This window comes from Sipha flava, unplaced genomic scaffold (genome assembly GCF_003268045.1).
Source record: "Sipha flava isolate LNK unplaced genomic scaffold, YSA_version1 325_pilon_pilon, whole genome shotgun sequence".
Lineage (NCBI taxonomy): Eukaryota > Metazoa > Arthropoda > Insecta > Hemiptera > Aphididae > Sipha > Sipha flava.
Window position 1 is genome coordinate 765,296 of NW_020273010.1, and position 22,670 is coordinate 787,965.

Sequence of the window (22,670 nt, forward strand, 5' to 3'; positions counted from 1 at the left end):
TAGCAATATACGCAGACGACACGGCAACACTAGTATCTGACAATGATCCAATCGCAGTTGCTGATACACTACAAAATTACCTAAATTAAATCGATCTTTGGGCATCTAAATGAAAAGTGAAAAAAATACAAAAAAATTGGTCACTGTTCCATTTACGTTAAAAAAAAAAAAAAGAAATACTCCAACTTTCGACTTTTAGGGTTATTCTATTCCAACATAATATTAAGTAAATTAAGTAGGAATAGTTCTTGACAGAAGGCTGACATAGGGCCTTCACTTAAAGGGCAAGCGTAAAATACCTAATAATTATCTTCACCTGTTCTGTCCCAAAAAAACTCTAAAATGCTTATTAAAACAAAAGAAACAATAAGAAGAAGGGACTAAGACCTATTTGGACTTACAGAATTAAAATTTGAGGAGGTACTGTGCTTTCTAAAAATCGTATTATTCAGGAATTTAAATATATTTATCTTCATGTCGTTACTTTAGTGTCTTGGTATTTTTTAAAGAATTCCCTACACAAAAACCTCAATACAGAAATTGTAAGCCAATTAGCAAAAAAAAAAAAAAAACATTATCTAAATCTCCATTGAAAACTCCATTCCCATTCAAACCCTCTAACTTCTTTTTGATAACCTGATCCGTCGATTAAACCGTTAATGATGTCGAAATTTTCTTTAAAAACAACAATGCTAAGTGTACATATTTGCATTTATAAGCTATCACTGGATTTATTTCTACCACAGGATGATTTCCCGCCTCTGATATTTTTCATGGGTTTATAAATAATTGCATTACATTATCTTATTGTGCAATAGCATAGATTGTTAATTTACTTAATAAATAAAAAAAAAAAATTGGTTATATTGGTTTGTATATTGTGAAAAATACGTGATACCTGATCGATTTAAAATGAAAATATCATTGTGTAGGTAATATTTTTATAAAATATATTTCAACAGGGGTTTAACTTATATATATATTGAATATATCATGCATCATATTTGGTACTATTATATGTCCTCACTAAAAAAAAAAAATGTTTTATTGACAAAATGGTGGTTATGATTGTGTTCAACATTTCGAATATTTCGAATTGTTTCACGGGATGCATCCAAATTGCATGCAAAAAAAAAAAAAATGTCCGAATTGCATGCTAGGTCTTAGAGGGTTCTGTCCGAATCGCATGCCACGTCTCAAAGATGTATGTCCGAATTGCATGCCGGTTCGATTTTAGCAATTTTTTTTATTACTTATTTTTAATATCCTGGGATGCTGTATTTTATCAATCAATTTTCCCTCTCATTCTGACATAAGTTCTACCTTTCTTATCTATAATAGGTAATATTACAGAAATTATATCATATAATTTTAAAGTTAATCGTATATACTACTCTATTTCTATAGTCAATACTCTATCTTATCGACATAATATTGTTATCTGGTATTGGACATCATTAGATGTCTATACATACGTACGTATACATACTTATACAAAATTAAATTTTAAAAATTTATAATAATAAGCTAAATGCTAAATTGCCCAAATACATTGCAATTTTTAAAAATTCGCTCAAACGCATGACTTTCCGGCATATAATTCGGACATACACCTCTAAGACGTGACATGCAATTCGGACGCATCGTTTAACGAATACTGATATTTTTCGTTGTACAGATGTTCATTGGGTTTTCACTTTGTTTAACATATGAGTATTATAATTTATTTATTCAGAAACTTAAAAAATTTACACTTGAAAAAATTTCTTAAAAAAAAATAAAAATAAAAATAAAAATGAATAATATAATAATAACAATAATCATTGTAAAACTTCTGTTAAGAATATCAAAACACGGGAACGAATAATGAAATGGGTATAACAAGTTTTGTATTATAATACAATTACAATTTAACGTGTACCGGTATAACAATATCACTGTCGGTGCGCAATCGGTTTTTTGACCGATCTCGTTACGAGCATAATAACAACACACTGACACACTGCACTCGATTGCTAAAATGTTCCCGATGTGTGTATAATATATTAGTGTTATTTGTATTGTGTTTACTATTAGCGTATCTGTACTTATATCAACTGTACTCAAGACTACACGTCATACCGGTTAATTTATGGTTACGGATTTGAACTTTGAATCCATGGGCGTATTTTAGGGGGATGGCGAAGGGGTGATATCTCCTTCCTGAATCCGTATTTAAGGAATCGATTATATGTGTGATACATATTTCAATTTTTTTTTAATGTGGATCATTTTATAACGAAATCAAATTACGCGTTGCTGTGAATAATGAATTGGGTTTTTTGTCGGGGCCATACTTAGTGAAAAATCAAATAAAACACAAGAGTAACTTTCCAAACACAGACAGATGTTAAAAAATAACTACACAAAAGTCGATTCTAAGTCGATCCAGCATTAGATTAAAAAAAAATAAACCTCAAATATTAAGGATTCACCTGATTTAAATATTACCAAAAATTTTACTTGTAAATTTTGAGCCTGAATTAAAGAAAAAAATTGAGTCGCCCCCTCCCCCCACTAGAAGTAATTCTTAATACAGCCCGGGTTAAAACGTATTAAAACGCATTCATAATTTGGAAAGTATAATAAACAATAACATTGATGTCTACGTTAAGTGAAGATAATTTATGAGAATTTTTTCCAATTTCTACAATTATGCACACGAAAAGAATCCAATACATCTAGACCGAATTTGAATGTATAATTTTCAGCAATATCATACTTACGCTCGCATATTCAACTATATTTAATAATACTTTTACCATCACGGAATACAGAAATCTCAATGAAACAATAATATTTTTGGACAATTACTTTACTAAAATGTAATGCAATGGTACGCGTATATATCTATAGGCTTATTATTCGTCTTTATCAATGCCAAGGTTATTTATATTGCTTTTCGTTCCGTTATTTGGTTTTAAAATTATATCATATTTCATGATTTATTTACAGCTTGCTGTTTGTACGACGCCAATCGAATACATTTCATATGCATTATACCAATCGCACATATTAATGGCGTGTTGTGCTGTCGTAATGATCGCCTATTCGTATCATGTGGATAGCATACACGTCCAATCTGGTTAATGATATACCAGTGTAAATTTATATGTATATACTTTAATAAAACAAAGGTTACCGAATGTCATTATAATATTACTAAGTATATTATAATATATGTAAATCGCGTCTAAATTTGAATTTTTAATTAGTATTTTCTTTTTGTTAATTTGAAAGTTTCTTAATCTACATATCGTTTACATTAATTTGTATTTTCTTTTTGTTAATTTGAAAGTTTCTTAACCTATGTATCGTTTACATATTATTACATAATATCTACTAGGATTATTTTAATAAATTTACTATCCAATTTTCGCCTTTACTTTACGATGTGTATGCATTATTTAGAGTTGCGATTCCCAATCTGGGGTACGCGAAAAAAAATTGGGAAGTGGCGGAAAATATTGAATTTGTTTAATTTAAAACGATTCATTTCAGAAATATGCAGTAAATAAATAATTAAAAATTAAAACTTAACCATTAATTTATCTTATAGAAATGGAGTATACAATGAAGACTACAGGCGCATGTATAAAAAACTTATTTTTGGGGTTTAGGTTGTATATTTTCATACTTATATAATTATATAAACCATTTTTGCTTTATAAAAATATATTAATAATTTTTCTGAATTTCGGGGAGGTGGGACTATACAAGTAAAACGCTCGCTTTTCTATGCGCCTGATGGATTATAAAATATCATGTGTATAAAATAATAAGAATAGAAATAAACATAACGCAGCTCCGGATTAAAGATTATTTCAAGCATCATTTAAACTTGATTTAAAAAACTATGTAACTTAAAATAAGATCAAAAAACTCACTATATTTTTATATTACAATTTTTTATATTCAAGTAAAATAATTGGTTTATTTTTTTGCGTCTTATTACAAAATATAAATATATATATATATATTACATTATATTTTATTATTTTTTTTTTTTTAACATCTTCAGGGTAGTTTTGTGAAAAAAGTTTAAAAGGTATGAGGGGTACAATTTAAAGAAATATTTAGGTTAAGAATACCGAAGAAAAAAAATCGGAACCACTAGTTTAGAGGATAACTTTTGGTGTAGCAATATATATTATGTGTGAATAGATAATATTATACTATAAAACTTTCCGAAAACCTACATTGTGAATTAGTGTGTTAAAAAATAAAAACGTATTCATGGTCAACGAATTAAAGGTAAAGGTGAAACATTCGACAGTTCGATTTTACAGTTAGTAATGCATTTACATTATTATATAATATAATAAACGTCAGTCGTGAATGCACTAGCAGTCGATAATTATCGGTTTAAAATCGCGTGTGAAACTAAAAAGTTTCTAAAAATAGTACGAGCAGTAGTTTATTCTTTATCCAACACGTATCGTAAGTTTGTCGTAGTTTAGCCTCGAGTGTATTTGTATGAACACATTAATGTTATAACGCGTAAAATATTGCGTACATGTAAACTAACTCTTAAATATCTTTGTTTTGATCGACTTTTTTTTTATAAATAATTTTATAGCATACCTCAAGTGTGTTCAAACTTGTTGTCACGTGATTGAAGGCTATAACTTTCAACCGATGCAAAACACAACAATACCTAATACGCGATATGGTGTTCGTACAACGGATACTGTATTATTTTCACCGCAGCAACGTGCGTTAAAATCGAATCGTCATCGTCGGGATAATGTGCTTTTCAACGTTTCATAACTTGGAGACACGACCGCGAACGTGTACCGGACTGGGATACCGTTTACCTGGAATATAATAATCCCATTATGCACATATCTGTACGGTACATTTATAATATATATTATGTACGGGACAAGCACGTATATATTATATTGTTTTCTATCGACGCGTGCGCGTGATATCGTGTAAACCGGTCTCCGGACCAGGTGTACAGCAGCAGCAGCAACTACACAGTCGTTCTCGTCAGGCATAACAGATATTATAACAGTACATTATTTTGTTGTTTTTCTAGTAAATAAATAGTAATAATAATAATAATATTGTATAAATATATAAAGAATAATGGAAAGTCACCGAGGCGGTGGCGCGCGCGCAGAGAAACTTGCCACTGCGGTGGACTGGATCTAAGCGAATTGATGCACTACGCGATTCCACCTCGTGAATACCGCCGTATAACGACGACACGATGTCCCAGCGCCGGAAGCGGTTATACAATTTTACGTATTTCGAACCTACCTACCTACCTCTATTTTCCCGTTCTCAAGTGGACATCGATTGTCGCCATGGATTTTGTCAACATTCCAAGAAAAAAAAAATAATAATAATAATAAAAGAACATCACTAATAACGTAATCGATACAAGAAGATACCGCTAAATTACGACCTTGGTGAAAATTAAATCGACAACATCGTACCCCAACGAAAAGTTGAAAAACTCGTCTCCTCAAAAGTTGAACACTAAAAAGTATTTTAAAACCGGAAAGTTTAGAATTATCGTGTAAATAATTAATACACCAAGAGAAATTCATAAAATTCTCAAAAAAAAAAAAATAATAATAATAATACGGTCATAAAATCATTTGTTAATAAATCCACATATCACACGCAAAATGTTTAAATACATTCTACGTTCTCACATAATCATGACGTACAGCAGAAAATAATTTCTTTCATATTACTAGACATTTCACTAAAAAATCTCTTCAGTTTCACTGTAACAGCAGAGTACACAGAAAAGGCCTTTGATTGTTACACGATATATTTCATACTTTTGGAATATTGTACATAACTTAACAACCGTGCTTATTGTAGTTTATCTTTACAATGCATTATAATATAGGATATGCATTTGTCCACGATTGTAGGTGGATTGCTGTGTGGATGTGAACGTGCAAACTAAATATAAATCCGGTGGGTATGAAAAAAAACACCATCTTGCATTTTTGTGGGGGACGTTATCCTCGATGACCTCGAGACGTGCATCTGCGCGTAAAGTAGTTATAATAAAAAAAAAACCGGTAAGGAAAATGACCGGGGCGTGAAGACACGCGATACACAAATATGGAGTGTATATTTGGGTATAACCAAAACCATAACGCACATATACGAGCACAGCTGATTGTCTCTCGAACGTTTACTTTATAATCACAATTTTAATGCACCGAATGTAATTAAAGGTTAGAACCATTTTTTTTACCAGTGGCATGTCTGCAACTGAAAAATATAATAAATACATTCTCGCCAGACATTAGTGTATCAGTGTGAGTGCAAGGAAAATGTTGTCGCACTGCATCTACACATTTGCAGTTCGTCACGGAGGTGTTAAATTTGCAACGAAAACGTCGGCGGCCGAATTATAGGGACGTAATTTGTGTGCAATTTTCGTTCAATGGCAACACACCATGAAACGCGAAGACTGTTGTAACAAGTAGACGAATACATATAAAAATACATACAAATGTTATAAAGAGGCTACTGCAGAATTACCGCGGTATCTGTCTTTCCACACGAATCGATAATAGTGTCTCTATGTATATATGTAATAATGTAGCTGCGAGCAAAGATCGGAGGAAAAAAACACGAAGGAAAACCATCATCAACATCGCATTGCAACAGCAATAAAACGATTCAAGTGACGGTCTGATGGTAGTATATAATATGAAATACTTTTCATGTATAATTTTATTTATATTTTTTTTATTTTTTAGTTATAGATTTCGGACAATATATTATATTATTATCCGGAGAATATCATAAAGAAGACGTCACTATGGCCAACAACAACAACTGTATACTGTAAGACCTAAAAATGTGTGAACTACCATACATTTTTTTTAATTTTTTTTTTTTTATAGCATCCAGCTTAACTCTAACTACTATACTTATGTAGTAAAAAAGTAAAGCATGTACTATACAAAATTTGAAAGTATGTGATAAATACTTTTTATTCATTGAGACATAATTGAAATTTACATTTTAAATAAATAAATTAGATAGATTGGTATATAATAAATATTTAAGAAATAAAAACATATGGTTTTGTTTAAAACGTATTATTTAATGGAATAGGCCAAAATTGGTTTAAACTTTATTAAAAAAAAAAGTCACTTTTTAATTTATCTTCATCTGCATGTCTGTAAATGTTTATTTAATATGTAATGTGAGGTAAGAAAAGTTGAAAGTTTAGATCTTAGCTTACTGTGTATGACAGCCCGTGAACATAGTTATTGTTATAATTTTGTAGAGGGCAAAATATTATAAAACATATATCTGACGGGCTGCCGGCCGTCAACCATCCGGACCATTATTATGGTCTGCGGGTGGACCACTTGAACGTTTTGCGCAATCCACCACCACAAGATAATTAATAAATTTTACAACATGTCTTTATTTTTGGTAATTAAACTTTCACTTCATTGTTGATCATTATTTATCCCTGGGAGTAAGTGTTTGTTCAATTAAAATGTTTACGAAATCCACGTGGCATAATTCGCATACAGTGTAAAATATTGTTTTAATAGAATCACTTCTGTATTGTACTGTGTATATACATTTACAGTATATAATGTATAGTCCGTGTTAAAAGACGTGCTCGTAGTATACACATTAATACACGCGCAAATCCCGGCGAATATTGTGTTGTTTTTAGGACATTGTCTATATGTATACACGTTTACAAACATATATACATATAGATGTATAGATATGTTTGCACGTGGAGTAAAACAAATTTTGATTAGCTTAAATAAAATACGAAAATCAATGTTTACACTCTCATTTCGTGCAAAACATGACCTAGTGCACCTAATTACTAGATCGTGATTTATACCTCATTTCATCATTCTAACTAGGCGGTATAACCTATTTCCTTTGTGTATACCGTACCCGACTGCCGCACGCATGCACTTTACATGTATAAAATATATTGTATTATATTTTTGAGCGGTGGTTTTTTTTTTTCGATTTAAAGTGTTAATATGCTAATTTTTATTCTTATTTTGATTGCGTTTAAACGCGACAAATATATTATTTTGTGTAGAAACGGTTCATAAAAGTTCACGATTTCGTTATCAATACAAAACGTAAAGTTTTTAAGATTTAAATTTCATTGCTGTATATTGCTGTACACATTTTATACATAACCGTCCATTAGACGAGAAATTCTAAATCAATAAAATGACTCGTTTAGAATCCAGACAAAACGCACAAAACGATTTAACGACACTTGTAGAAAGTATAACGACATAAACCTACAACTCACATTTAGACGCGGCTCTTATCACCTCCAGTCTATATTACATGTAATGGCAATAATAACGATAAAAATATTAGGCACGCCAAATTTTACACCACATATTAAATTGTTACGGTTAATTAAGAAAATTCGGACAGCAGAAATTAATAGGTATTTTTTAATAAAACTGCACCAGAATCAGATCCCATGTATTATATTATTATACTAGGAAATTTTTAATAATAAATAAATGAAATCCACTCTCCCGCATGGGGTACACACAGTGCCGGATTAGGAGAGTAGGGGTAAAGGGTTCAGTAGCCTTCTGCGGATATTTATTAGGGGTGGAAATTTATTAACACCAAAAATGAAAGCTTTCCATTGTATTATAATTTTTAGGAAAAATTTTTAATCATTGAAGAATATGCACAACAAATAATAATAGTTTATCAATTTACCGTGGAATTATCAGGTGAGTGAACGTTCAGCGTAAGATTAAAATGATTATATTATTATTATAGCCCTCGTAGTTTTTTATTTTCATTTATATTATTAAATTGTTTTCGAGTAATTGTATATATGTTCACATCAGTAATTATGTTAATTATATACCAATATGGTTGTATTGCAATATATAACAATCGGATTATTGAATTTGGTATTTAAATGTTATCCTATATTTAATATTCCTATTTAAATGATTTATTTGTACATTACCAAGTAATTTTTTTTTTACTATTATATCGTCTGTTTAATTTTTCGAGTCACATATATCATAATTGTAATCTCGTCAACTGTCAAGTCATATTGGCTGAAAAACAAACGGGCTTAATATTTCCTCAATTAATATGAGTAGAAAGAGCATACAATTAAATGATACTGAATGTAAAATACTAACAGTTATACTTATTAAAACGATCGACGTAACGATATGTTTATAAGTATTGATGAATTAAAGAATTTTAACGCTATTGCAGAAATTTTTTTTATGATGGGTACAACGGTAAAAAATCTGCCCCTAGGCAATACAATCGTTAACCTGTCACTGGTTACACACGAAGAAATATACGTATAGTTCAAAATTATGTTACATGAACACGATAATATGGGAATCAGATAATCGTAAATATTCAATAATGTTCAATTAACCTACTATACGTCATCATTTGACAATGGGTAAATGTCACATTCGATGCGCTTTGTAACATTTTTATTTTAACATTACAAAATTATAAATGGAAATGTAAACCAGCTGCGACAGCAGCTCACTTTCTGCTACTATGTTTTTCTACATGACCCGTAATATAACACGTTAGAATATACCATATTATGTTATATATTTTCATCATTCCAAGACCCCGGTAAAAACTAGATTTAATTGCTCAAGATAGTTATGCTATATACATTATTATATCACAAAACGATGCAATGGAAAACGTTCGTTAATCTCTAAAATAATATTTTAAATGTGAGACATTTCACCCGAATCGGTATGTAGGTAGTATTACGTTTAGATTCAAAAAAAGACCGCAACCATACGCATAAAAAACTATGATGTACGCTAAGTTTTTTAACGGATATTATATGATGTACTGTACTACGCACGTTTTTATCCTGACTAACTAGTTGACGCTTTCATCCGTTGAATTGTATTATTAGGTTCAGTAGTAATTTTCGCAATTAAATTGCTATCTGTTTATAACAATTAGCATTGTATTGTTAAAAAATTAATTAAAACCATATCGATTTCGATTAATAGAAGTTCAAACTATGCCAATACCAGCTATACCTTAGATTTTAATACAAAGATATTAATATGATATAGAGTATTTTGATAGGTAATAAAGTGTAACACAATGTATTATTTTTTATAGGTATAGCACTACATGTGTTCGTAAAAAGAAATCAATTTTATTACATAATTTTCCTTGGTATCACTCTTCATTAGAACGTATGCTTTCGTTGCTGTTGTTTCGATAAAATTGTTTTAACACATTGGATGATTTGTACAGTATAATACAGAAAATTTACATTATACAATTTCAAGCAATAACATATGACTTTGGACAAACGTCAAAAAAACAGCATTAACAAAACGTTTGATATATCAGCAATGCCTTCGAAATTGAAGGTTTTTCATGGTGATTGACAGTTAGAATAAAGGTAATTTAATAAGTAATAATAACAATGTTTTCATCGTACGGACACACAATACATGGATTAGGTAAACTGCCTATTTCATATCTACTCCCAGAGGCTATTAATTTACCGTTTGAAGGAGATAAGTCCTCCAATATAGTATCTTGGTAATTACAACACTTTACTGTCCTAGTTGTTATATTAATATTATTACTACGTGATGCATCATACTATGTTACCGAGTTTTTTTCCTTTTATGAACAGTAAACTCAGAAAATGTTAATAAATTATCATAACCATTATGTGTATATTTTAATGTAGTATTCACTTAAAAATGTTGTGATTTTAAAAATTTACAAACAAATAATATTACGCTGAGTAAAACTATAATAAGGGATCGTATAACCTATGATATATTCGAAGTTTTGTTTTTGTTGATATAAATTTCAATAATTTTTTTTAATGTGTTCAAAACAATACTGATTATAATTTTTCATACGATTCATGTTTTTACACGATTATTTCTGATATAAGATTGATAATTGATAAGAAAAAAAATAATTTTTTTCACGATGATGTCACAGGTGACTTATCCTGTCTTGTCTTGTATAAACCTGCTTTAAAATGACGTGGCTTAACATAATGTGTCAATCAATTATTTTCTAAAGCAATAATAGTTATGTAACAATCGATGATTCTTAGAACATCAGGCTGTTAGTATCCATTTCTTAACAATATCTTATTTTTCTTATGAGTGTTAATACATAAATAATCAGTTGTATTGAGTACCTTTTATAACGGTATTCATTTTGTAAATCATGTAAATGTAAACAGAAGAAAACAAATGATAATCAATGTTTGAAACATTTAGCTTTGAATCATGGTTTGTATAAAAATAAAATAAGTATAATTCGATGTTTGTATAGTGTTTTTACGTGTTTCCCATTAAAATTTACTCGAATATAATATTACTTTTAACTATGCCAAATTAAACGATTTGAAACTTTTTTTTTTTCGTTAAATGATAGAAACTCAATTGTATAACGAAGTGTATCGAAGACGATGTGACTTATTTTATCATGAATTTAATTTAATCGATTTTTATAAAATATGCATTCTAATATGATCACTGTTACAATAATGTGATATGAATATATTTTATGATATAAACACAAAAATAAGTACGAGAATATTCGTACAAACGCAATGTTTGACTTGTATTCATATAGAAGTGCTCAGCTTTATTTTTTAAGTGTTAAGTAACTTTAACTATTTATGAATGAATATTACACATAATTCGAATGCACCATGGGTGGTGGAGGGTCAGATGTCAAAACTATAACCTAGCCACTTTCCCAGATTTTAAATATTGTAAATAATGTAAGCTGCTTCAGTCAATGGTAAGGATATAGTAATTATTCCATCAAGTCGTGCTACAAAAGGGTTCGTTTGTCGTTGAAAATTTATAAAAACGTACAAAAGTACGTTAATAATAACTAGGGTTAGGTGGCTTTTTACGGTTTAAACGCCTGACCTATTATAATAAAATAATAATAATTATACTGCCGGTCGAAAATTAACTGTCAAATGCGGTCTAAGCGCACACAAGCATCAAAAATTAGTCCATAACACACGTTCGCAAGATCGGGCACATGCAATGTTCATATGCGATTGTTGACGGAAGGTGTAGCAGGTAAATATAAATATATATACATGTAGTACACGATAAAAACAGCATATATTAGTGCAGTTGAAGCCTGCGCAGTGTAGGGTTACTAAAATCGATACGGACCGAAGTTTGTTGCGTAACCTTCAGGGGTTATGTCGTAGGAGGAGGGGGAGGGAGTCGATATGGTTTCGGATCGGAACAATATCATGTAATTTATCTACGTTTTATACAATACGCAATTATAACATGGTATATATTTATACACACATACAAGATAATATAAAACTGGAAACTTACTCGTCGGGCGGCCGATAAAGTATTTAGGGTGTTTGAGCCGTGTGACCTATGATGCGTTTGTGGGCGAGTTGTGTTTTTCGACTCGAGTTTTCGGCAGCCGATCTCACAAAACTTTCAGCGTGCCACCGTGTCGTCGTCGTCGTCGTATCTATCGCGAAAAATTCGACTCGTTGTCAATCCGACGTGAGCATAATCAAATCGTTGCGGGGCGTAGGCCCGCGCCGAAAGAAACCGACCCGACGGTTCGTGACACTTTATCGGATATCCGTTCGTATATGGACTGCACGTATCCTAAGCGGTTGAAATAACAACGTTATTTTCGTTTAGTTTACGGACCCAAGTTTACGCATTGGCGTGGGGCACGCGCGTTAGGACACAAAAAACAATTTTTCTACTGGAGTACGAAAAATAATTCGATCGCACGATATAGGTAGCAACAGCAGCGGCGGCGTCGACGTTCACAGTGCTCTCACATCTGATCTACATCGTCTACTAACGGGTTACAGCGCGCACACCGTGTGCCGAACGACAGAAGGCAGAGGAGGAGACCGAGGGGCCCGCCCGACCGTGAACGCGGTTCCGGTGTCCGCGGTCACCGCCGACGCGGTATATCGGATAGCGCCATCTGCGAGGCGCGCTCGTAGCGCGTGTCAGCAGGGGTCTTGCCGCTTCGGCCGCGCGCGCCGACACCGTTTCGGCCCGGAGAAGATGGCGGCACCAGACTCGTAACGGCATCGCGACTGCCCGGAAAATCGTATTTCCGTTTCGTCCGTTCGTTCGACGACGGTCCACGGGCTAGAGAGCGTTGCGCGTTCGGTTTTCCGCCGCTAACGTACTCGGCAATTCCATTTGTACCTTATGGGCACTCGGAGCACGTGCTCAGAACCCCCATCTGGCTGGGATCCCGAATAATAAAAATAATAGAAATTCTATAGAATAATAGAAACTTTTAATTTGTAACGTATTGATACGACTGCCTACAGATAAAAATAATTCATAGTTGCAGAAAATTTTTTTTTTGATGAATAGCAACGTTAAAATGTTAATGTCAAATAAATAAAGAACGCTTAATTGTGTGTGATTGCATTATGTATATTTTATTTTTGATCTCATTATGTCAAAAGATTTTTTTTTTAAATGAACAACTCATATCTTTCGGCTACACAAAAATCATCGTACAAAATAAGCTTTTGACGTTTTTACTCAGCTTTTTTTTGGTTTACTTAAAACACCCTTAAACTCCAGGTGCCTATGGGCCTCTGCATTTGAGCACCAAGACGGCTTTGGTGCTCGGCGTACTGCGATGTTCCCAGTACCTTCAGGTTTTGGTCCGCGCGTAGTTTATATACCGACGCAGCAGTTACGTGCGTTGAGTGCCCGTTCAGAGTAGAAGTGTTATTCGACGCACGAACGTTACAATCAACGGGTCCAAACGAAACACGATGATAACATCTCGAATAAAATCATGTGCGAATCATGTGTTAAACTTTTCCGTCGCACAACACTGCCTACCCGTGCACCGGTGCGGTCACGAAGCAGCTTTGATAAGACCTGCGTCGCGCCGCCCCGCTGGTCACGTTATCCCTTTTCATCGTTTATCGTTTACCGATATATTATCTGTTATCGATATCAATCGCTTATTGAATAGTATAACGTTATACCCATAACATTATAAAAACGTCTTGGTGCCCTGGTTATAATAATTAAAACTAGTAGTAGTAGTAGTAGTATTATTATTAATATAAATATAAGAATTTATTAATCATTGTTCATATCATAGTAAACATTTCAATTTTGATAAGAATAACGATTGATATTTTACTATAAAAATATTAATTTTTAATAAAATTGTAACTATCACTTGGATTACAGTAGTGAAAATAAAAGTAATATGTTTGTGATTTTTCAAACGGCAAGAAAATGAAACATTGTTTTTCATTCCAATAATTTTCACCTCAGTAGATCAAGTTGGTGATGACGGTCAACAGGTGTTGGCCTTAAGTATCGTATATCCTCTTCGAAACGATTACGTGTCGAATCAATCTTTCAACATTTCCAACAGAAAAATGTGACGTACACATAATATTATGTTGAAACAAATTTTACATAGTAATATGACTATAAGTATAACGTTTTCCTCCGATACGCGTTACGCATATACGTGCAGTAGTTGATTTTTATTACAATAATATAATATAGAGTTTAAATATTTATGAACTTATTCGCATATGTTTTATATAGTCAGAAAATGTACGCCGCTTTGTTAGTAGAATATTTTGAAATGGAAAACCTAGAAGTAAAAAGTTATTCGAAGCGTTTTTTCTTAATTTACAAGTGGTGTTTTATTTTTATTTTTTATCTCGCAGTTGCACATATAAACTCTTTCTGAAATACGCATCGACTATTATAGCCGCGTTCGTTTTGTTTTTGACGTCGACCTTTACGTATTGCGTTCATTGCGTTTTGCGTGTATCGCTTTCGTTACGCACATACTGGATCGTACTCTTTTATAGCCATCATTTACAACCAAGTGGTTTTCGATTTTCTATTTTTTGGTTTTTTTAAATTTTTTATCGATATAATATCGATTTTTATTAATACAAAAATTATGATATTTATAGTTATCGATGATAATTGGTTTTTTATATTGATATTTTAAACATCGTACCATCGATCGGTATTGACATCCCTAGTGACAATGCCTCGGTTCAGATACCGCGTCTAGGAATTCGTCCCCGCCAGCAAGACTAGTATCGCGATGCCCCACGATGTTTTGAAACGTTTTTCACGTTATATTTCGCGTAAATACTTTTCGGTTTGCCATTCCTCTTCAAAGTGTCATAAGCAGGATTCGGGATTTGTAGTATTTAAAACACACAAAAATAATATTTGAAATATACACTGAAAAACAATGAACTATGCATAAAACATCTAAAACTATACATTTAATGTATTTGTTAATATAATAATTATTAATTAGTATTACTCGCATTAAACATTTTACAAATATTAAATAATTATTAACTTATTTTTAAATACCTCAGTTTCTTGTAAAAATAGATAGTATATCGGTGACTTCCCCGTTGTTTAATTTTATTCAAGATTTTTAATCATATATCATAAAATCTACTGTCGGTTGACATTTGTTTAGTTTTTAATTTTTATATTTGAATAATTTGTCAAAATATAAAAAATAAGCACAAAAAGTGTACAATCAATAATTTCCTACAAAATCTATTTCGTAGTAAAAATTGAGCTTTCAATACGCGCACTAGTAACAATGGCTTAGTAACTTGGCTCATGCAATTCATAACATTATAATAATACACTTGTTCTCCCGATCGATTCCCGTATAATTAAATGCATTTTGTAATAAGGTTTATACTTGGAATTCTGTGAAAGTCTATGATTATATTCAAAAATGTTATTTATTGTACAATGATATATTTTATTTTATTTTATCGAAACTCGCTAGTAGTACTTTATAAACAACCTCAAAAGTATCAAACAGTACATCATAAGATCATATAATTGATTTGAAAATTTCAGTGGTAAGATTATTTTTTATTCTTTTTGTATTTTCTGAAATAAAAATAATCTTTGAAATAATGTTCGATTTTTAAAAGCATTTATATGTAATTGGATAAATCAAGTCATTTTGTGTGATATGGTTTATAAACGAAATGTCACTATTTTATTTTAAACTTCTTGTTATTTATAAGTTATTTTATATTTTTAGTGTGTTGAATGTTTCACAAAAAATTACGGTTATACTTCTTATTATTATTTTTTTTTTTTTTTAAAGGGAATTCTTGTCATAAGTCATTAGAATACCAATCATTTTAGGTTTGAAGTAATTTAATTAAAAATAAAAGCAAATGCTTTTTTTCCCTGTGATAAATTAAATGTTACAATGAGACTATACCGCACGTAATTAAGAATTATTTTTGAAAATGATAAGATTTGTCTTTATTTTCAATATATTTCAATATGAATAATATGACAATTATAATATTGAGATATTTCTGACAGTAGCACACGATTGACAAATCGTATTTAAAAATGTTCATACTATTGTAAGACGTTTAGTCTACAAATTTACTGTTTCAAATGATTCCATATTTTCGATGATAATGACAATAGTTACTATATACTTTAATCAATCGTCTTGGTACTTAATAATTTATATCGAACCGAACTCAAACGCAATAAACGAAATATTATAGTTTAACAGATACTGAATCCAATACTTAATGATATTGGAATTTAATCACATCAAAACGGTAACATTTTATTAACCTTTTTATATCTTTAATTACCTATTCTGTTAAATTTTTTAGAAACACAATGTCCTTACTACAGTATTATAATCAATATCAAATGTATACAGTTTGTATTATTTTAAGTATTTTGAGTTCTCAATAAAATAAGTGAAGCACTCACATGCATTAGATTATATCCTGATTATACATTTAATACTTAAAAACGGATTAATGTTGCTTAAAGCCTTCCCTAAATATTCCGAAATTCTTAAAAAGTGTAGATCAAATGACATTTACTATGATTAAATATTTTACGAAGTGTAAAAGAATTCTTTTACGGTAGTGGTACCCGTCTTTTGGCACAGTAAGCCATTTAACCTTCCATACTGGCCTTTTTCGTTCATCCATGCATAATATAATATAGCTTTTATGGCTTGATAATAATAGTTCTGACTACACATAGTTTTTCTTTTATTATTTTGTTATATTTTTCCCTTTTACGCTAACATTATCCTATTATATGGGTGTATTATATACCCTATAATAATTTATAATATTGTGATTTTGTACAATTTTGATATTAACCATTTGTTAACAATTTAAAATATTTAATCTAGTTATTCATCGTGTTTTAGCATATAATTTCTAACACACACATATATATATGTATATTATCAATTTAATATTTAAATGTATCATAATTAATATAGGAAACTAACCTCGGTATTTCGAAGTCATAAGGGACAAAAAAAAATTTGACATATCAAAACTTCGAGTTACCGAGGAAATTTATAACATAAATAACATTTGGAATAAAAATGTTTAATTATGGGGGAAATATGTATTTATTATATGTATATATTATTTGTAATCGTCATTTGGGTAAGTATACATTATTTTCTATTAAAGTAGAAAATCTATTATTTTTGTTTGTTTTTGTTTAGTATTAGAGTATTTTTAAGAAAATTTTACTAAACTAATAAGTGTAGAAAAAGTGTTTGTTAGTATCAAGTCAACAATTGAGATGGGTGGATTTGGCCACGTAACGAGATTAGTCTATTTTGGAACTTCTCACGCAGCAGAGGGATTGTTTCTCATAAAGTGTAACAAGTTGTGCCCTGACTTATTGTAACCATACAAGAATATCTACTGAGTTCGGTAATTTTCTTTGGCCTTATTTGGACCAAATTAACAAAAAAATATTCGGTTTCAACTTGTTACACTTCAAGGGGAGTAATCAAACTGCTGCGTGAAAAGTTCCTGGATAGACTAATTTCGTTGCGTGGTGATCAAAGCTACCCACTTCGATCTTATAATTTGATGCCGTGTAATTTTCTCTTATGAGAATACACTAAGTCACGAGTTTACCAGAACAACGATCGAAATATCTTGGAACTCAAGCAAAAAATTCGTCGTAACCTCAACGAACTTGATGGGACAATGTGTGATCGAATAATGTTAATTTTATGGAAATAATAATCGCCTGAAGTGCTTGTAAGGAGCGTCATATCCCTGATGTTGTTTTTCACTGTTAAACCTTAACTTCTCCAGAAAGGTATGATATATTTGTTATGTTTTTTTTAAAAGAAATACAATTAATTTTTAGCAGATTTAAATCCTGCCTTCTTATTGAGACACCCTAAACTTGGAATTCCTCAGATTTCTTTAGCTATATTTCATATGATAGGTACCTATTATACCAGCGGTTCCCAAACTTTTTAAGTTCACGCCACCCTAAAAATTAAAAAAATAATTGCGCCTCCCATAAAAAATTAAATTACAAATTTATAGTATTTAAATATACAAACACTTTTATTTTTATGAAAATATAAGTTAACAGTAAATATTACTAAACTTCAATTTAAAGTATTACAAAATACAATGCGTATTAATATTTAAACTTAATGCGAACAATGTGCTTGTTTTCTGTTTAATAATTCTTCAAAATTAGGTAGCAATGTTGTGACAGCCACACGTATTTCTTTTTCAATATTAAGTTTTGATCGATATTTTGATTTCAATACAGCAACTGCAGAAAAGCCTACTTCGCATAAATACGATGTCGCAAATGGTAGTAGTACACGCAAAGCTTTGTTGGATATTTCAGAATATTCATCTTTAATGCTGCTCCAAAATTCTAAAAGTGAAAATGAAGAAAATTTCATTCGTAACGAAGAATCAGATGAAATATCGATTAATTGTTCTTCTTCAGTAGTTGTGAAATTTAGTAATGGGTTTTCACTAAACGGATCTTTAATCCAATTGTATTGTATGATGTCTTCCGGAAAATATTTCTCGAAATGATTTTTAAGAGTCATCAGATGATCAGAAATTATGTTTAGTGAGCTCATTGGTAATTCAAGATCATTATCTTCAAGAAAACTTTTTAAAAATGAAAAACACATGGTTTTACCGTTTTCTTCGGTTAGTTTCCTTTGCCATAACTCGATTTTTTTAATAAAAGCAACCACTTTATCATATAATTGCAGAATATTAGTTTCTTTACCTTGTAAAGATGTGTTGAGTATATTAAGTTTTTCAAAAATATCACATAAATACGCTAATTTAATTACAAAATCACTATCAATAAACTTGTTAAAATCATTATGACCTTCTTCACTCAAATAAGTGTAAAGTTCTTGTCTAAGTTCGAACACTCGTATTAGTACGTTTCCTTTTGATAGCCATCTAGAATTACAATAAAACAGTAACGCAGTATGCTTTGCTCCCATTTCTTCACATATTTTTTTAAAGAACCTTGCTTTATCAGGCCTTGTTTTTATGTAGTTTACTATTTTTATAACTGTTTGAAGTACGGTATTTAACGATGGACACATATTTTGTGATGCTAAAGATTCTCGATGAATTATACAATGAGTCCATATCATTTCTGGAGCTTTTTTTCGTATTTAAGCCTGAAGTCCATCATAATGACCAGCCATAGCTCGAGCCCCATCTGTACATACATCCAAAGAGTTTTCCCAATTAATATTATTACAATTCATAAAGTCATTAGTGATATCAAATAAGGTTTGAGCCTTAGTGTCTACGAAAATTGGTTTACAAAATAATAACTCTTCTATAATATTTGTTTTGTCCATAAAACGAATATAACATATCAAGTGTGCGTTTTTATTACTATCGGTAGCTTCATCAAGTTGAATTGCAAAATTTTTGTTTTTTAATTTACTAATAAGCTGTTCATTTATATTTTCAGAAATATCATGAATTCGCCGACTTATTGTATTATTAGACAAGGGAATATTTTTAAGTTGGTTTGCAGCAGATTCCCCGATCATAGTAGAAACCATATCAATTGCTGATGGTAAAATGAGTTCTTCAGCAATTGTATGAGGTTTTTTACTCTGAGCAACACGAAATGCTACCTTATAAGAAGCTAAAAGTGCTTTGGTTGGAACACTTGTCTGTTTAATAAAACTGGTTGATTGTTTTTCTAATTGTTCACGTTGCCTTACAAAATAATCACGTTTTTTATTAATTAACGATCCATTTTTAGTTTCAAAATGACGCTTTAATTTATTTGGAATCATACTATCGGCAGCTAATACTTTTAAATAAATAACACATTTCGGACGTTCTTCGTTGTCTATTTTAATGTAAGTAAAACCAAAGTCTAAATAACTATCATCGTATTTTCTGAACTTACATTTATTTTCTTCTTTATTGTTGTCTTCATTTAAACGCTTGGTTGTACTCTTAATATTAAGAAATTTTTCCATTTTTCCAGAAAAGATATAAAACACGAGTTGATAATGCGCAATTCGAAAATGACGAATACACCTTACGTACGGTTCATTCACGACGACTACTGCTGCTATTGCCGTGCAAATATATTAATATTGGTCATTACTCATTACAATTCTACACTATTAGGTAGAGTAGACGCAATAATATTCGGTTATCGATAATGCGATAATGCTGTAACGACATTTATGGAAATCACCGAATCAAGTATATTATTGTACGAATATAACGCGACTTTAAGTAATACTATTGATTTTATAATACATAGATAAGCAATTCTATAGAGTAATTTGGTTTATTATTATTTTTTTTCATCAGTATGAAATATTTGTTTGGAATAGTTATGACATTTCAACAAAATTATTGTTGATTCAAAAATATCAATATTTACCACGCGGCTCGCGCCTCCCCTGCCTAAAGCTTGCGCCTCCCAAGGGAGGCGCGCCTCACAGTTTGGGAACCGCTGTATTATACGAAGATATAAATTAGTTTTTTTTTTTAATCTGTACATTTTGAATTGACAGACTGTAGATTTTGGTAACAACTACATATCAATTTTGTTTAACGTTGTCCCTGTTCGTGATAAGTTGTGTAAACGACTACTTATATATAGATCAAACTCGCAAAAAACGTCAAGAGTTCCCAGATGGTATGATTAAATTACATTTTGTCAGTTTCAATTATCGCACAAAGGATCGCTGACATCTGGCCGCCGAAGAACTAGTGACTGGAATTCTCCAATATGGTCCTATGGCGGTGGTGTCGTTTTTGTTGTAGATCGCATTGGGCTTCATATACGTCCTTAACATCAAGTCGGTATCACCAAGTAAATAAATAATAATTATTAATAAATATTCATCGAAAAAATTATTCAAAAATAGATTGACCACTCAGATGGTATAAGTTTGTGGTTTTGTATACCTAACCATTGTACTTTAATACAAGAGCGTTTTATATTGTTTTTTCATTGTACATACTTTTATAAATGTTTTTCGCCTTTATAAACAATATTCGATCACAATCATTCAGCGTAACCAACAAAAAATATAAATTCGGAAACGAAACAAATATCGTACCAAGTAAAATACCATTGCAGGGTACACTGTTTTTATTAAATTCGCATATGGTTACATATTACACTATAACATAACGTTGCCTTGGGAATTTGATAAATCAACATTTTCACGGCTTCAATGCGCATTGTATGGAGAACGATACAAACTTTAAATACCTAGGAACTCAGTACACGAAACCGTAATACTTGAATGGATTAATAATAATGTTATGTCCACATTTATGCTACTAAACACGGCAAAAGAGAATCGTAGGAGGAAAGCCACAAGAATTCCGCGATTACTGAAATTATTATAGTACATTGTTTCGACTGAACGGACCACCTACACGCTTGATCGTTTTCTAGTACATACACCTGCTGCCTTATCCAATTAATTTCACATCTTGTAAAAAAGCGGTCTCATAGTCACGATACTTTTTCAACGGGTTTCTATATTTTTTCCATCTATGTATTTTTTATACGTGTACACATAAAAACACATTTTTATTTCGTAACCAACTGCAATCGTCGTTAACTTTAGCCTAAAAATAAATTTTACACTATATTTCGACGTAATACATTTTTTCTCGTCTGTTACTCTGTCGTTTCGGTATTTTTAATATATAAGGTACTATTTTAAGACAATGTCAACGATGTGTGGTTTTTATTTTTTTGTTTTGTTCCTTCTCTTTGGCCACGGATTCTACAACGTTAAAATGAAACTCTTTCGATATGAGCTGCATGACGTGTTACTAAATGTAGTATTCCATACGTGTGCTAACGCGCAATTTTTGAATTTGTATGGCAGACCATACACGTATAAAACGGATCATCATGTTTTTCCGTTAAAAATATTAAATCTGTACATAAAAAAATTGTAAAACACAAGTAAAACAATCAAATTGTGTATCATATTATATATGTATATATATATATATAAAAGCAATATTTCTTCAACAAAACAAAACAAGCAGTGAGTAATAAAGTATCCATAGTATAAATATAATAACATAATATTATTTTATTATGGATTTGGTGTTATTCGTTTGTGTTTTCAGAGAATAACATCTTTTGAAACGATTAACTAATAAACAATAATATATTAAGTATTTATGTTGTTATTACTTATAAAACTAACACAGAAAAAAAATTAATATTTTTTCCTTAATAAAATGTTTA

The 22,670-nt window shown here is 30.8% G+C and overlaps 2 protein-coding genes across 3 annotated transcripts in view; both read right to left on the bottom strand.

Moving 5' to 3' along the window:
- Positions 1-12,915, bottom strand: part of LOC112686856 — a 33,333-nt gene extending 20,418 nt beyond the window's left edge. Inside the window, exons 1-2 of one of the 2 annotated variants that reach the window (XM_025559312.1) lie at positions 12,411-12,915; positions 4,624-4,856 (exon numbers count right to left, since the gene is read on the bottom strand). The gene's annotated coding sequence lies outside the window, so the exon portion shown is untranslated. The remainder of the gene's footprint in view (positions 1-4,623; positions 4,857-12,410) is intronic. The other variant, XM_025559311.1, reaches the window with a different exon arrangement.
- On the bottom strand, positions 575-19,560 carry LOC112686850 (protein FAM200A-like). The gene is made up of 3 exons (XM_025559307.1): positions 19,254-19,560; positions 18,731-19,178; positions 575-692 (listed from the first exon to the last, which is right to left on the bottom strand). Exons 1-3 carry the CDS (start codon positions 19,558-19,560, stop codon positions 575-577), a joined length of 873 nt encoding a protein of 290 aa, XP_025415092.1.
- Between the last annotated feature and the right edge of the window lie 3,110 nt (positions 19,561-22,670).